At 35.0% G+C, this 17219-nt stretch overlaps 1 protein-coding gene across 1 annotated transcript in view; it reads right to left on the reverse strand.

Moving 5' to 3' along the window:
- The window catches only part of LOC105194942 (flotillin-2), a 272683-nt gene that overhangs the window by 45083 nt on the left and 210381 nt on the right, over window positions 1-17219 (reverse strand). Inside the window, exons 4-6 of the mRNA XM_039449365.1 lie at window positions 17046-17165; window positions 13709-13923; window positions 13442-13625 (exon numbers count right to left, since the gene is read on the reverse strand). Of these exons, the coding sequence (XP_039305299.1) occupies window positions 13442-13625; window positions 13709-13923; window positions 17046-17165 (519 nt within the window). The remainder of the gene's footprint in view (window positions 1-13441; window positions 13626-13708; window positions 13924-17045; window positions 17166-17219) is intronic.

Consider the following 17219-nt stretch of genomic DNA (forward strand, 5'->3'; position numbering starts at 1 on the left):
TAAGGCTCCTGACTCCTCAGCCGAGAACTCCGCGTTGACGGTAGCGACATTTCGTCGCGGACAAAATTAGAACTAATACACGTGAAACGTGACAGATTGACGATAAAATGTTATCGTGCATGTCATTTTGTTATTATGTGTTTCATTGTGAAAACATGACTTGTCTCCTATTTACCAAATTCGTAAAAATGGACCGCGAGTAAAGTTTCTTTGAATTTTATACATAAAAGTACATTTTTCACTCCTTTTAATAGCTATCCGTGTGTTTTCCTGTCTGAATAGACGTCACTTTACGTACTTTTTACGACTATTTACTTACTGCTAGGCGAAAAAAGATAGTCGTGACCGATATTTAGAAGTGTTTTAAAGCCATCTGATTAGTCTGTTTTATCCAAATTGGCATTATTTAGAAATGGCACGTCGGACAAAATTACGTGCCCATGTGTTTTCCTGTTTCAATTGCTTCACTTTACATGCTTTTTACAACTATTTACTGATTGTTAGGCGGAAAAAGGATAGTCGTGACCGATATTTAGAAGTGTTTTAAAGTCATCTGCTTAGTTTGTTTTATCCAAATTGGCTTTATTTACAAATGGCATGTCGGACATAATTACGTGTCATTTCACGCAATTTCTCGCTTCTGACGTCACGACTTCAATATGGCCGCGGCGAGTACTCAGGAGTCTTAATAAGTTCTGTCAAAAGAACGTAAGCAAAATTTGAGATCAGTTGAGTTCAGTCTGCCAACACGTCTTGATCAAATCTGCCGCCAGCCTACCGACACAGTGCTAACATTTTGTTGATTGGGTATATATATAAATTTTGAAAGATCAATATAGATAGTGTAGATGTTGACGTATAAATGTCAAATAGATTACATTACATTTTTATTTAAAACAGTGCAAATAATATTTTTAAACATTAATTTTTAATTTAACTTAATTTAACACTTAAACACACCGCTCCTATAAAATACAGAAGCACATTTTCGAGTCTGGGAAACTTTTTCAACTTTATGAAACTATAATTATGATTACATTCAATATTTTTCTACAATTTTTTTTTTTTAATGAAAGTTCAGAATCTCAGAAATGTGATTGCACAATCAACATTGCCAAAAAAATAATTTGATGTGAAGTTATAAAGGCAAAACCCAAAGGCAAAAATTAAGCAAAAATGAGAAATTGGTCAAAAATCCACTTTTCCTTCAAAAAATATCTTTGCAACAAAAAACGTTTAAGGACTTTCAAATACGGCGTTTTAAAGCTAAAAAGTCACACTTTCAAAATAAAATTTGTCAAAGTCATTCCTTTTAAAAAGTATAATTATGTAACATGGAGAATATGAGGTATTTTTGGGCATCTAAAAATCCACTTAAAAAAAAAATCATATCTTTGCAACAAAAAACTTCGAAAAACTTTACAATACGGCGTTTTAAAGCTAAAGATTCATACTTTAAAAAAAAATTATAAAATTGTCATTTCTATTAAAAAATGTACTTATGTAACAAGGCGAATATGAGATATTTTTGATTAAATCATGTCTAAAATTGAAAATTGATGTGTTTCATGATATATTTTGAAAAAACTCCCTTTTCCACAGCATTTTATAGTATTTCAACTTTAGACAGAGTATATGCAAATAACATCCGCAAACCGACCTGTTCAAACGTATTTTGTCCAGTTTTTTTGTGTAAAATACAAAAAAAGTTTCACTTACATACTATATAGGTCGCATTGACCTTAACAAAACTTTGCTGCCGTGCCGTTCAAATTCTAGTTGACCAAAAAAGTTGAAGAACCATATCAATCAAAAGAGGAAAAAATTTCAAACTTTTTTTACGTCTTGGTCCAAACCTCCTATTTCATTCCGTCTTTACATAGCAAGCGTTCAAAACTTCATATGGGGTCTCTCACACCCACTTACGTGTTTAAGGATTAATTTCTTATTGCTATTTTTAATTAATTAATTTTTTACTCAATTTTTAAATTTTATTAACTTACAATTTTTTATCGGTATTACTATATAACTCAACGAAAAATAACCTATCGAATCAATATCGAAATGATTTTCACGTCAATTTGATGTCAAGTAGACATCGATTTCATTATCATTTTATTATAATTTCTGCAACGCCTTTTTTTCTTGTTACCATGTAAATTAATTTTTCTATACATACAATTAAATATAATAATAATTTAATTTTCCGTTTTATACATAATTAAATTTTAAATTTTAATTACCGGTAAAAAATTTTTATGTAAAAAATATATATAATTATATATAAAATATGTTCATATATGTTTTCTTATTGTTTAGTTATTTAGAATAATATTAAAAATCTAATTTTAAAAAATTACATTCTTATTTAAAATAATATAAATAATACTTTTCAAAATTAACTTTTAACTTAATTTAATTTTTTTTAATACAATTTTTAATTAATTCATTTTTCATTCAATTTTTAAATGTTATTAGACTTAAAATTTTTTATCAGTAGTATATAACTAAACCTATCAAAGATTGTAAATGCTGTTGATGTCTGATTGACGTCAATAATCGACGTCAAATTGATATCGATCTGATTGCTATGTCTTGATTTGAAAAACATTGACGTCAAATTGACATCGATGCCTCAACTTGGAAACGTTACAAACGCCATGGACGTCAAATTGACGTCGCTTCGACTTATCATTTCTCCCTGAGATAATATTTTACATATTTGTTTTTTTCATTTTTTGTAGAAACCATAATAAAAATAAATAAGGAAGATAACTAGAAATAAAACTCCAACTGATATTATTTTGATAACTGCTAGAGCAATGAAAATACATAATTTATCTATCCAACAAACTGCTAGAATTTAAATGTAAATTTCCATCTTTACTGCAAAAAGATTTTACATGGGGCAACTCCGAGTATAAAACTCATACATTTTACAACTTCATTTAAAATAATTTCTTTGTACCAAAAAATCCAAAATTGCAAAATAGTTGGAAATCCATTTAGAATAGTGAAGAAATTAAGTGAAACTTTTTTCAAAATTTGAAAATCAGATAGACATAGATGTAAAGTGGTACAGGTTAGTTCCTTTCGTTGGGAGAAATTAGAACTTAATTTGTTAGGAGAAAAATGCGGAGCTCGAGAGATTGTTAAATAAAACAAAAATTTTAGTTTTGTTTGTTCTGTTTGTAGAGGAAAGAGAGAGAAGCAAATTTTTAGCAGAATTTTTGGGAAAGAAAACCGCTGATGTAGAAGAAGGATTTGTTTGTTTAGAAGATCGCCTCGGCGTGGTTTTTGATTCGAGGTTTTCCTGTGGGCCTTAAGCTGATGGCAGAGAACGAGACATAACTGACGTGATGTAACGTGACGTGACGTTGGGTAAGGCAGAGAAAAGCCGTAAAGACGCAAGACGTGTCGTATTGAATGTCTCATGTATTAAGTGCGCGAAGAGATGAGGTGAGTAATATTAATATATTATCTTAATAGATTATAAGTAAATATTATCAGACTATCGTCAGACTTAAGCGCGTCAGACTTATATCTCGTTTTCTGCTATCAGCCTTAAGGTAAATGCTGAGGTGGGGACTTGGAGTGTTAGATCCTCAAAAGTTATTTCCCCACCCTTGTCCGAAGATTCCAAGTAGGAAGAATTGACAGAGGTTTTTTCGGGAAAAAAGAAGAATCAGCAGAAGATTCTTCGGGAAGTAAGAAGAAGCCGTTTTCCGCTAAATTGTCGGAACGACAATCTGAAGAAACGGAAGGATAATGTTAAACCCAAACGTCTGGGAGAATCGATGTGGAACGATCGGTGATCGTCGTGTGTTGACGTGTGAATATGTTCATGTCCTCGTCCTGTCTCGTTTTACGGTTTGAGATTAAAAGCTACTACTAAACTAAAGCAACGCTGTTTCATTTCTTGTGCGCAAGTGCTATTTAAAGTGAGCTTGAGAGCGAGTTGATCTTCCTGGTCATAACAATATATTTAAAAAGAATAATATTTTTTTTAATACTTAAGAGATGTATATATACAGGGTTGGCTAGAAGTCCGGAAACGGTCAATATCTCGAAAAGGATCAACTATAGCAAAAAATATGCAAGTAGCAAAGTTGTAGGGCTTAATAAAATGTACCTAACGATGTTTAAAAATTTGACTTTGGGTGAAAGATGAAGATCATATAAAAATCAAATTGAATTTTTTAAATAAAACTGCCTACTTTTAATTATATATTTTTGTAGCTTATTTCAAGACTTTTCCATATACTAAATAAATGTTTCTTCGTTAAGTATTTTTCAAGTTATAAGACTTGAAAGTTACAGTACTGCCGGTTGGATCACCGACTGATTTTACCCTAACTAGTTGGATCATCCTCCAATCTTTCTTCGAACACAAAAAAAGGTGTAAATCCGACCCGGCAATCTCCACGTGGTACGCTTTAAGTGATGCTATACATCTCTGATCACTTTAGAACAAATAAGAAATGTGATCAATAATTTCTATAAGCGTTTAATTCATTATCAAACGGTAAAATGAAAACATTTTGAACATTGGATTAATTGAGAAAATGGGAAACGATATTTTCAAAAGTATGTCACCTACACAACAGAGAAGGTTTGGAGTCACTAAAATGGAAGTGACGAGCCGTAGGATTCTAATCTTTGCTGCTACACGCGCACGCGCGCGCGCACGCACGCACGCACGCACGCACGCACACACACACACACACACACACACACACACGAGGTGCAAATTCGATCGTGCAACCTTTACGCGTTGCATCTTAAGTTATGCTAATGCCAGAGATACTGTTATTTACAAGTCTTGTAACTCGAAAAATACTGAACAAAAAAAGATTTATTTATAGTGTTTTAAAAAGGTTTCAAGATAAGCTACAAGAATATGCAATAAAAAGTAGGCAATTTCATTTAAAAAATTTAATTTGACCTTCTATGATCTTCATCCTCCATTTAAAGTCAAATTTTTAGCTATTATTAGGTATATATTTTATTAAGCCCTACAACATTGCTACTTACATATTTTTTGTTATAGTTGATCCTTTTTGAGATATTTGACCGTTTCCAGTCTTTTACCCAGGGACCCTGCCCGAAATAAAATTTCTGTCCGGTTACGATTACGGTTAAAAATTATATCCAATTTTCGGTTTCGGTTTCGTTCTTGTTACTAATAACGGTTACGGTCACCGTTTTGATTTCAGTCTTTTTCGGTTACGGTTACAGTTACAAATGTACAATTACCTATTGTAAAATTTAATAACGTAAAAATGATAAGTATAAAAATAATACAGGAATAAATATTATATTATAAAAAATTCCTGTTTATTATAAACAACATTTGTTTAATATAAAAATGTTTAAAAATCATTGGAGATTTCGGGTCTTTCAAAATGTTTTTCTTTTTTGTTTTTGTTTTACTTCAACATTCTCAGCAACTTACAGTGTTAATGGTCGTTTTTTACTGGTAGTTTTTCTCTATAAAATAATATGAAATATAAATGCCGTGTACCTTTTTCTTTTATTCTTATCTCTTAGAGAGAGAAGTCTACACAGCACGCGCTTCTTCTCCTTTTTTACCTGATCTTCAGTATGATTTTTAATAGTATTTTAAGAAATTTGACCAAAAAAACAAACAAAATATTTTCAGGTCAGGTTACCGTATGTCAGGTTACGGTTACGATCGATTAGCCTGCACAATATTTCGGTTTCGGTTTCGGTCTGACTAAAATAACGGTTATGATCCGGTTATCGGTTTCGGTTTTGATCCTGTCAGGGTTCCTGCTTTTACCCAACCCTGTATATTATATACAGGGTGATTCAGAATAACCCGTTGTCTTTTAAGGGACGTATTTCTGGTCGAATTCTAAGACAATTTTTCTGTTGCCAAAAATTTGTCAGACGCTTAGATTTTAAAATATCAGCCGATTAAGCGTATCACGGGTTGAATACAGATGGTACGCAGGGGCGGCGCACTCACTGTTACGCGCGGGTGTGTCGTGAGGTGCCTGCTGCGCTCAGCTGATACAACACACAAGTCTTTCTCCCTTCTCACTCTCTCTCTCTCTCTCTCTCTCTCTCTCTCTCTCTCTCTCTCTCTGTCACATCACAATGCTAGTTTTAACTTAAAAATGTAATTAATTTTCTTCTTAATTTTAATGATTTTAATAAGAGAAGTGCCAGGAAATTCTTTGTACAGTCAAAAAATCAAACAAAGAATTGCACGAAATCTACAAAAGTATTTACATCTCAAGTTTTTAGAAACAGTAGTACTTTTTTTCTCACCGAGAGAGAGGAGGGGGGGGGGAGAGGAAGAGAAAGAGAGCAAACGCGCGCGCTCGTGTGCTTGCATGAACAAGTTTGGACATGCATTTACTTATGTATTATTTTGTACAGCGATCAATTAGTTATCTCCACGATGAGACAGACCAAAGTTTCCTTGATCCTCTCGTAAATTATCATTTTAATATTATAATACACAATTCATTCACTTGATCGATAAAATTTGAGTAACTAATTAACGATCACTGCAAATAATTATTAGTCATTCGGCATGCGAAAATATGTAGCTCGATAAAACTCGTGTTTACGCGCGACGAACAGACAACACGTGTTTACTCGACAACAAGAAAGAGCCGACTGATTTTATGGGTTACGTTATGATCGAATATGAATGCGTGATTGGTCGAACAGAAGTTAGAACGCGGCAATTTAAAAGTAAAGTAGTGATTAATATTGTTTTTAATAATAAAATTGATTGAAAAATATTTTTCTATTTATTTTATTAAAATTATTTTTTTATATCAAGAGATTCTACACTGAGAAAAAAAGTTATTAAATTTTAATAAATATTTGTTTAAATACTTGCAATGACATAATTCATTAAATGTAATTAAATATTTGATCAGTAAAAAAATGATAGTTAAATTACATTAGTGATTCTTGTATTAAAGAAATATTTAATTACATTTGATAAATTATGTTATTGCAAGTATTCAAACAAATATTTATTAAAATTCAATAACTTTTTTTCTCAGTGTAGAATCTCTTGATATAAAAAAATAATTTTAATAAAATAAATAAAATATTTTTCAATAAATTTTATTATTAAAAACAATATTAATCACTACTTTACTTTTAAATTGTCGCGTTCTAACTTCTGTTCAACCAATCACGCATTCATATTCGATCATAACGTAACCCATAAAATCAGTCGGCTCTTTCCTGTTGTCGAGTAAACACGTGTTGTCTGTTCGTCGCGCGTAAACACGAGTTTTATCGAGCTACACATTTTCACACGCCAAATGACTAATAATTATTTGCAGTGATCGTTACTCGAAGTAATCGTTAATTAGTTACTCAAGTTTTATCAATCAAGTGAATGAATTGTGTATTATGATACTAAAGTGATAATTTACGAAAGGATCAAAGAAACTTTGGTCTGTCTCATCATGGAGACAACTAATTGATCGCTGTACAGAATAATACGTAAGTAAATGCATGTCCAAACTTGTTTATGCAGGCACGCGCGCGCTCGCTCTCTCTCTCTCTTTCTCCCCCCCCCCCTCTCACTCTGTGACAAAAAAATACTGTTTCTAAAAACTCGAGATGTAAATACTTTTGTAGATTTCGTGCAATTCTTTGTTCGATTCTTCGACTGTATAAAAAATTTTCTGGCACTTCTCTTAAAATTATTAATTATTAACTTAAATTAAAATCATTAAAATTAAGAATAAAATTAATTACATTTTTATGTTAAAGCTAGCATTGTAATGTGACAGAAAGAGAGAGAGAGAGAGAGAGAGAGAGAGAATGAATGAATGAATGAATAAGCATTTATTCTGTCCTAGGGCAAGCCCTCTAAGGACGCACAGAAGTACAGAGAAACGTAGAGAGTAACAATAATATCACTTACGAACTAAGAACAAACGAAATTGCAGGAGAAAACTAAGCTGCAAAGAAGAGGTAGATATAACTGAGATAACTAAACTATATAATAATTCTATAATAACAAACAAAACAAATGAAATAACATAACGGTGATTGTATTGTTTGTAGTGAGTGAAGCTGAGGAGCGCTATGTGCCAGGCGGGGGGGGGGGGGGATTATAGCGCGACCGCGGCTCAATAAATAGCCGAAGAGCGAGCGCTTAAAGGCGCTAGCTGAGGCAGTCTCCCTGACGGCAGGAGGGAGATTGTTCCAGAGAGAGCATGCGGTCGAATGAAAGGAACGTTGGTAGGTGGAGGTGCGGCAGAAGGGGATGGCGAGATCGAGGGATGAGGAGGGGGAGGAGCGCAAGTGTGAGAGAGGGCGGTGAAGAGGACGGAAATTTTCTGAGAGATAGGAGGGAGACGAATTAAGGATGATTGAAAATAGGAGGCAACATGTGAGATACTCCCTCCTGTCGTCAGAGCTGAGCCACCCCAGCCTCTCGTAGTACCCCGAAATGTGCTCATCCTTGCGAAGATTGAAAATGAACCGAACGCATGAATTCATTAGGCGTCTTAGCTTTAATTTTTGTTGCCCTGTTAAATCTGTAAAGAGGGCCGCGCAGTAGTCAAAGACGGGGAAGATGAGAGCCGTGACGAGCTGAGTACGGAGGCGCAAGGAGAGGCAGCCGGAGAAAGCTTTTAGCCGCCAAAGGATGCCGTTGACGCGGCTCGAGGTGCCGCGAACTTGTTCCGACCAGCTGAGAGAGCTGGATAGACAGATGCCGAGATTAGTGACCTTGTCGGTTGTTTCAATTGGTGCACCGTTGAGGTGAAGTTGGATACGAGAGGAGGGGATGCTATTGATGAATTTGGAGGACCCCAGGAGCATGGATTTGGTTTTGCGAGCGTTAAGAGTGAGAAAGTTGGTCAGGGCCCAGGACTCGATTGCGGCAATGTCCGCTCTGACCTTAGCGAGAGCGGTGTCAATTTCAGCAGGTGGAAAGTGAATGTAAATTTGAAGGTCGTCCGCGTACAGGATGTGGTTGCAATGTTTTAGGACGGATCTGAGATCGTTAATGAAGAGTGAAAAGAGCAGGGGGCCGAGAACCGAGAGAGAGAGAGAGAGAAAGAGAGAGAGAGAGAGAGAGAGAGAGAGAGAGTGAGTGAAAGGGGAAAAAAACTTGTGTGTTATATCAGCTGGACGCAGCAGGCACCTCACGACACACCCGCGCGTAACGTTGAGTGCGCCGCCCCTGCGTACCATCTGTATTCGACCCGTGATACGCTAACATAATCGGCTGATATTTCAAAATCTAAGCGTCTGACAAATTTTTGGCAAAGGAAAAATCGTCTTAGAATTCGACCAGGAATACGTCCCTTGAAATACAACGAGTTATTCTGAATCACCCTGTATATTGTTAATATATAGGGTATCCAAGAAATAAGAAACCTATTGCTTTGAGAACACAGAGGAGATACAAAAGGACAAAAAAGTCCTATACCATTTTGCGATATTTGTTATAATTATCAAGTTATAAAATAAAACGTTTAAACTAATGTGCAGTGACACCTTACCATCGCGCCTAGCCTGTAGGCAATGTCGCGCTGGAAAGGTAATGCGTGGTTGTCTAAATTGGCGCAACGGTCTGAATTCGCCACAATGTGTGTACGTACACTACAAAAATCAAATGTGTTATTTTAGTTAAAGCTTCTTCTTACACATTTGATAAATAACACATTTAATTTTTGCAGTGTATGTACACACAAATGGCAAATTCAGACCGTGGCGTCGTACCAATTCGGACAACGATGCGTCACCTTTCCCGCGACGTGTCGTTGCTAAGCGTGATGACGAGGTGTCACCACACGTTGGCTCAGACGTTTTATTTTATAACTCGGTAATTGTAGCAAATATCGCAAAATAGTATAGGACTTTCTTGTCCCCTTTTATCTCCTCTATATTTTCAAAGTAGGTTCCCTATTTCCCGGACATCCTGTATAGTGTCTCTCCTACAATGTATAAATGCAATGTACACTGCCCAACAAAAAAGCGGTACACCAAAAATTTAGGAAAAATTTACCAAACTTCAAACGCTTGTAAAACCGAAAATATTTATAATACAGAAATGATTCAAAAATGAAAGTAAAGCTTGAAACCTATACTTTGAAAAACTTTTAATGCCGATTAAGTGGCATCAACTTGCTAATAGCTGATAACATAACAAAAACTTGCAAATTCAAAAAGTAAAACGTGAAATTTCTAGAGTTGCATAGAGTGCAGTTGACGTAACTCAATGAGATAAAAAGCGCGTAAAAGTTCAAAATTTTTCCTTCAAAATGCACTTTTGTGGAACTCAATATGATAATTTTTTGAGAAGTTATGCGAATTTGTAGAAAAATTGGTTTTTACGAGATAATAATGAATTATGAATTGTAATGCCGCCGTTATCAATTCAAATCACTACAATTCTGTCCAGGACATGTTATTGGTTTAAAAACATATCCGTGTGTGTGTGTGTGTGTGTGTGTGTGTGTGTGTGTGTGCGCGCGTGCGTGTGCGTGTGCGCGCGTGTGTGTGTGTGCGTGCGTGCGCGCGTGTGTGTGTGTGTGTGTGTGTGTGTGTGTGTGTGTGTGTGTGCGTATTTACATACTACAAGGATAAAGACCCCATGGTTTGTCAATTCCACAGTATTTAAAGACTCCAAACCCTCCTTGTGGTATGTGTGTGTGTGCGTGCGCGCACATGTGCACTAATAATGGGTATAATCTCCTCGTACACGTATTACTTCATTCATACGATCAGGCATACTTTTTATTAGTCCTTTAATTTTATTCTGCGTTATCGCATTCCACTCGTTTTCAAGAACTCTTTGAAATTCTCGCAGTGTTTGAGGAGCGGGTGATTTCGTACTTTCCTACCAAAGTTGTCCCATAAGTGTTCTATGGGATTTAAATCTGAACTATTTGCTAGCCAATCGAGTCGGTTTATGCCAACTCAATTTGCTAGCATGAAATTAAGCACTCTTCTTGCAATATGTGGTCGAGCATTGTCTTGCATAAACAAGAAATTATCTCTCAAGAATAAAGGGTGCGTACGGAACAACGTATAGAATGAGTACTTCTTTCACGTATACATCTGCGTTCATGTTCCTGTTAAAGAAATGCAGATCTGTATGAGCATTCGCTGAAATTCCCGCCCAAATCATTACACCGCCTCTATTGTAGCTATGCCTCTGACTTACAGTGCAATCTGTAAATCGTTCTTCACTGTGATGATAAATTCGTTCTCGTCCATCTGGAGATTAGAGACAAAAACGACTTTCATTGCTAAAGAGTACTTTGCTCCAGTCTGCGTAAGTCCAGTCTCTGGACTATCCAAACAATCGCTTGAGACAGTATCTGAACACAATATAACACGAGTTCGGGATATCGCCGACAGAGAGCGAAGAAACACTCTCTCGTAAGAAAGGTTCGCATGCAATGTAATAAATGCAATTAATGCATCCGCGAAAAGTTTAATAAATTTGTGGCTGTGTGTAAAAAAAACCTTCATAAACTTGAGCTGTCTCGGACAATATTTTTTCCTTGATTTTTTTCCTTTCGATGCGTTTTGTGCGACTTTAATTTAAATTATAATTAATTGTTTTGCCACCAAATTACTGATCAATTATGACAACAATAAATCCTGAAAAAGCTGCCCAAGTTGTTGCTTTAATTGAAGATGGCAGAAGTCAAAGGTATGTTGCAGAAACACTTGATTTGTCATTGTTAACTGTGCAACGGGCTTACGCCAAGTACTTAAACACCAATTCTTTCCAGAAAAAATGTGGTTCGGAATGATCTCGATGTACCACAGATAATGATGATCGATTCATTGTTTTAAATTCATTAAGAGACAGACACCCAACAGTTGTCCAAATTCGAAATAATTTAAGGAATATCCGCAACATGAATTTATCCGTTGACACTGTTCGGAGAAGAGTAGCGGAACAAAATCTGCTTTTGCGTAAGCCAGCGGCTGTACCTTTGCTTACATGTCGTCATTATGTAGCTCGACTCAATTTTGCACATGAGCATAGAGACTGGACTTACGCAGACTGGAGCAAAGTACTCTTTAGCGATGAAAGTCGTTTTCGTCTCTATTCTCCAGATAGACAAGAACGAATTTATCGTCGCAGTGGAGAAACGATTTGCAAATTGCACTGTAAGTCAGAGGCATAGCTACAATAGAGGCGGTGTAATGATTTGGGCGGGAATTTCAGCAAATGCTCATACAGATCTGCATTTCTTTTACAGGAACATGAACGCAGATGTATACATGAAAAAAGTACTCATTCTATACGTTGTTCCGTACGCACCCTTTATTCTTGAGAGATAATTTCTTGTTTATGCAAGACAATGCTCGACCACATATTGCAAGAAGAGTGCTTGATTTCTTGCATAAAATTGTCATAAACCGACTCGATTAGCCAACAAATAGTCCAGATTTAAATCCCATAGAACACTTATGGGACAATCTTGGTAGGAAAGTACGAAATCACGTACCCGCTTCTCAAACACTGCGAGAACTTCAAAGAGTTCTTGAAAACGAGTGAAATGCAATAACGCAGAATAAAAATAAAAGACTAATAAGAAGTATGCCTAATCGTATGAATGAAATAATACGCATACGAAAAGGTCATATTATTAATGCACATGTGCGCGCACGCACACACACATACCACAAGGAGGGTTTGAAGTCTTTAAATATTGTGGAGTTGACCCTAGGGTCCTTATCCTTGTAGTATGTAAATACGCATGCATACACACACACACACACACACACACACACCACAAGGAGAGTTTAGAGTCTCTAAATATTGTGGAATTGACGAACCACGGGGTCCTTATCCTTGTGGTATGTAAACACACACACACACACACACACACACACACACACACACACACACACACACACACACACACACACACACATACGCGCGCGCGCGCGCGCGTGCACAGACGGATATGTTTTCAAACCAACAACATGTCCTGGACGGAATTGTAGTGATTTGCATTGATAACGCCAGCATTACAATTCATAATTCACTATTATCTCGTAAAAATCAATTTTTCTACAAATTGGCATAACTTCTCGAAAAATTATCGTATCGAGTTCCGCAAAAGCGCATTTTAAAGAAAAATTTCTAACTTTTATGCGCTTTTTACCTCATTAAGTTACGTCAATTGCTTCACTCCAGGCAACTCTAGAAATTTCACGTCTTACTTTTCAATTTTGCAAGTTTTCGTTATGTCATCGGCCATTAGCAAACTAATCATGCCACTTAATCGGCATTAAAAGTTTCTGAAAATACAGGCTTCAAGCTATACTTTTGTTTTTAAATCATCCCTGTATCATAAATATTTCCGGTTTTACAAGGGTTTGAAGTTTGGTAAATTTTTCCTAAATTTTTGGTGTACCGCTTTTTTTGCTGGGCAGTGTAGAACATATTGCTCACCTTTGGTAAGGCATTCAGAGTGATGTTGAGTATTGCTGCTTCGCCGTACTTCTTGTAAACTGCCGCTTTCATTCGCATACGTTCAGCCTCTGATACACCAATAGCTTCCAACGCATGAGCCTCAGCCTCTCCAATCAATCGAATTTTTTCAGCTTCGGCTTTCGCTGCGCTTACAGTTTGAGTTCTGTAAATGGATGCAATATTATGTTGTGTGAAAAGTAAAGACAATTTACATTCCATGAGAAATAATAAAAGTAAATATTCTACCTTTTTCCCTCGGCAATTCTTCCCATTTTATAGAATTCAGCTTCAGCTGGTAATCGTACTGTACTCTGGAGCTCATGTTCCTTTCGACGGACTTCCTGTTCCTCAACTTCGATTTGTTTGCGCCTCTCTACAACTTCTATTTGTATCTCTTCATTTCGTATTCGCTGCTTTATTTTTGCTGCTTGAAGTTCGTATGCTAATTGGGCCTCAGCTTTCTAAAGACAATCAGCAATAAAGTAGATATATAAATAAGTACAATTGCTTTTACTAGAAATATTGATTTCTTACTTCTGATAAAATTTTTTTTCAGAATTTTTTATAATTTTTCGAATTTTTAATTTATAAAAATTGTGGAAAAATTACTTGAAATTTTTTCTGGATTTTTAAATTTTTCTTCAAAAATTGAAAAATGAGAAATTTTTAGAATATATCAGACTTTACTTACACAAAGATTTCTAGGAAAGAACACGACTTTTATATATAACTTTTTTCATATTTTTTAGATTTTATATGATTTTTTATGATTTTCTTCAAAAATTATAAAATAAAATATTCTTAGAATGTAGCAGAATTCATGTATATACAAAGTGTTAAAAAAAACTATTCAGCATTTATATGGGAGATAATACACATCATATTGAGTAAAAAAAGACCTGTAAAAAAATAAGTTATTCCATTTAAGAAAATCTATTGACCTGACCTTGGCAACATCCCTCAAGATCATTGTCAAACTGGTATCATTAATAAATAGGCCATTTTGTGCCTTACAACTTTTATCTGAAACATTTCTTTCAAAAATACTTGGTTTAAGATAATCAAGGAATTTGGGACTTTTGTACACCTGATCGCGCTCGCACCTTCGATACGCAAGAAATCTTATTTAATTTTTTTTTTTTTTGTTGCCGGTCAAAGAAATTGTGCACAATTCGGGGAGGGATAACTCTGAGGAGAATAAATTTCGTGTTCGTTTATATTTTTCTAATTTAATTCACTTGCTGGCATGGATTACATGGAAGCGCGATTTAGTTTATTGAAAAATGAGCGAATCGAGCAATCCAGTATTGTCTAGCAACTGATCGAGCGGTGCTCTCGTTATCTTCAAGTTATCTTTGGATGCGATCCTCTCGCGCATATACACTCTCGAGGAAGCGGAGACGAGAAGAAAGTTACTCGCGCCCAAACAGCGCAAACAATCCTTCTGATTTTAAAAGCGTGATAGTCAGACACTGATCACGCGGCCAAATTCGAGGGTCAAACAAGGCGCAAGAATGCTCAGATTTAATACAACGTACAAAATATAATACACGATCTGGATGGTTAATAAATAACGTAATATCAAATCTGAACAACACCTTATACAGTGTGTTCGATAATGGTTGTCCCCACGTTTTATCATAGGAGCATGATTTACTGACGGATATACATATATTTCTAATATATTATTATATTAGAAATTACAAATGCGTGCTCCTATGGTAAAACGCGAGGACAATCATTATCAAATACCCTGTATATAGTTTTATTTTTACTTTTTAGGCCTTTTATTCTCGTGTTTTATACTTTTTGTGTTCATAAAAAATTTTAATTTATTTAATAATAAAAGAGCCTTTTTAAATTTCTTAATTTTTTAAAAATAATTTTATATTAAATAATTAGAAACTAATTAAAAATTCTATATAACAATTAAAAAACATCAGATTTAAATAAAAAAAAAAAATCTCATCCACAGGGTCAAACCTGGGACCTCACACCTAGTCGACGTTTTAACGCCAGATGCTATATCGCTAATTCGACTTTTTTTTGTAGCGGTACTATAGTTGCTGGAAATATTTAATCATCATTTTCTCGAGAATACTTAATTTGTGCAACAAACGACTTTACTACAGTAAAAGTGCAAGTAAATTCTACACACCCATAAAATTTTATTAAAATCGGTAATATACTTGTTACGGACTTCCCTTGTAAGTTCTGTGCGAGAAAGGAAACAATATTTGTCCTCTCTGCGCATTGATATCATTACTTACACTACAGTTTCGACATTTTCTATACTTCAACGTTCGAATTGCGCTATATGAAGACAGCAAAGTATTGAAATATCAATTGGTGATAAAAATGCTTAGTACAAACAGGAAAAATGTATATTGCCTTTTGTGCAGCAACCACAAAAGGCAAAAGAAATCGGTTTCTTATCATGTGTGTCAAAAGTAGGGTGCAAGCACTGAAATATACTACTGAAACATGGACGGCCATACAATCATTTGTTAAAGCATAATCCGATCATCTCATTAAACCATAAAGTCTCATCAATTATATTGCTTGCGTTACATTACCGTAAGTTTACATTATATTTAAAATTACATAAACCTTAATTAGAATTTAGGTCCTGATCATACCATGAGCACCTAGAAGACATCATCTTTATTGACTTTTTAGAGATGGGTAAAATGATAATTAAGAAATATTATGCATCTTTGCTCAATTATGAGAAATTTAAAAAAACAATTACATTTGACAAAAAAAAGAAGATTCTTTTTTACCAAAGATAATGCAACAGCTCACTAGATCTTTTGCAATTGTAACAGCAATAGTACATTATGCAACATGAAGCCGAGCTTTGCCGTTCTCGACTGAAAACAGCGTCCGAAGTTGCATAAAGTACTATTGCTGCCACAATTGCAAAAAATTTAGAGAGCTTGCATTTTATGCAAAGAAAATACGTTTTTCGCGGTATTCCAGGCAAAACATCGCGTGGCGTTTTCATGTCACTGCCTGTCCCGGTTATAGGTTATAAGAGATCAGTGTACTACCTTCGCTTATGCATTTCGACTCTATGCTCAGTGCATGCGCCACAAAACACAAAACGTTCACAGTTTCTTAACAAAAATGCGCATGCACACTTTACAAGAATCGATTTTGCCGTCCACGGACGGCAATATCCCCCACTCCAAAGATTGCCCATTTACGGCCATGTTACCAACTGTCCCGGAATGTCGCAAAAAACGTGCTTTTTTTGCATAAAATTATTTGTATTGCGATACAAAATCCTTCCATATTTCTTCTATTTACAGATTTAATATCTTCGGATTATTATTTGTTTCCTAATATTTTTTTCAGTAACTGTGTCTTCTTTATTTTTGTACGGACTTATCGAACAAATCTCGTAAACCTGAACAATATTCAAATATTTTCAAGTTGTTTCTAAAAAATATTCTAATTCGTTCAAAAAATCTGATAAACTTTTTTAAAAAATATAAAGTTTATACACAAATTAAAAAAAAAAATCTGAGAAAAATTTTTATCAGGTGCTTATTTCGTATTTCGCCAAGAGTTGACTTACCGCTGTATTTACTTCTTGATCAAAATTAGCCTTCTGCAATTGGTATAGTCTCGCGTTGTCCTCTATCTTCGTGTCGGTATTATATTTTATGTCCATCGCCGATTTTTCACATTCCGCTTCCTATCACAGAGCAACAAGAAAAATATTACCCCATGACAAATTATGTTAACAAAG

This window comes from Solenopsis invicta, chromosome 5 (genome assembly GCF_016802725.1).
Source record: "Solenopsis invicta isolate M01_SB chromosome 5, UNIL_Sinv_3.0, whole genome shotgun sequence".
NCBI lineage: Eukaryota > Metazoa > Arthropoda > Insecta > Hymenoptera > Formicidae > Solenopsis > Solenopsis invicta.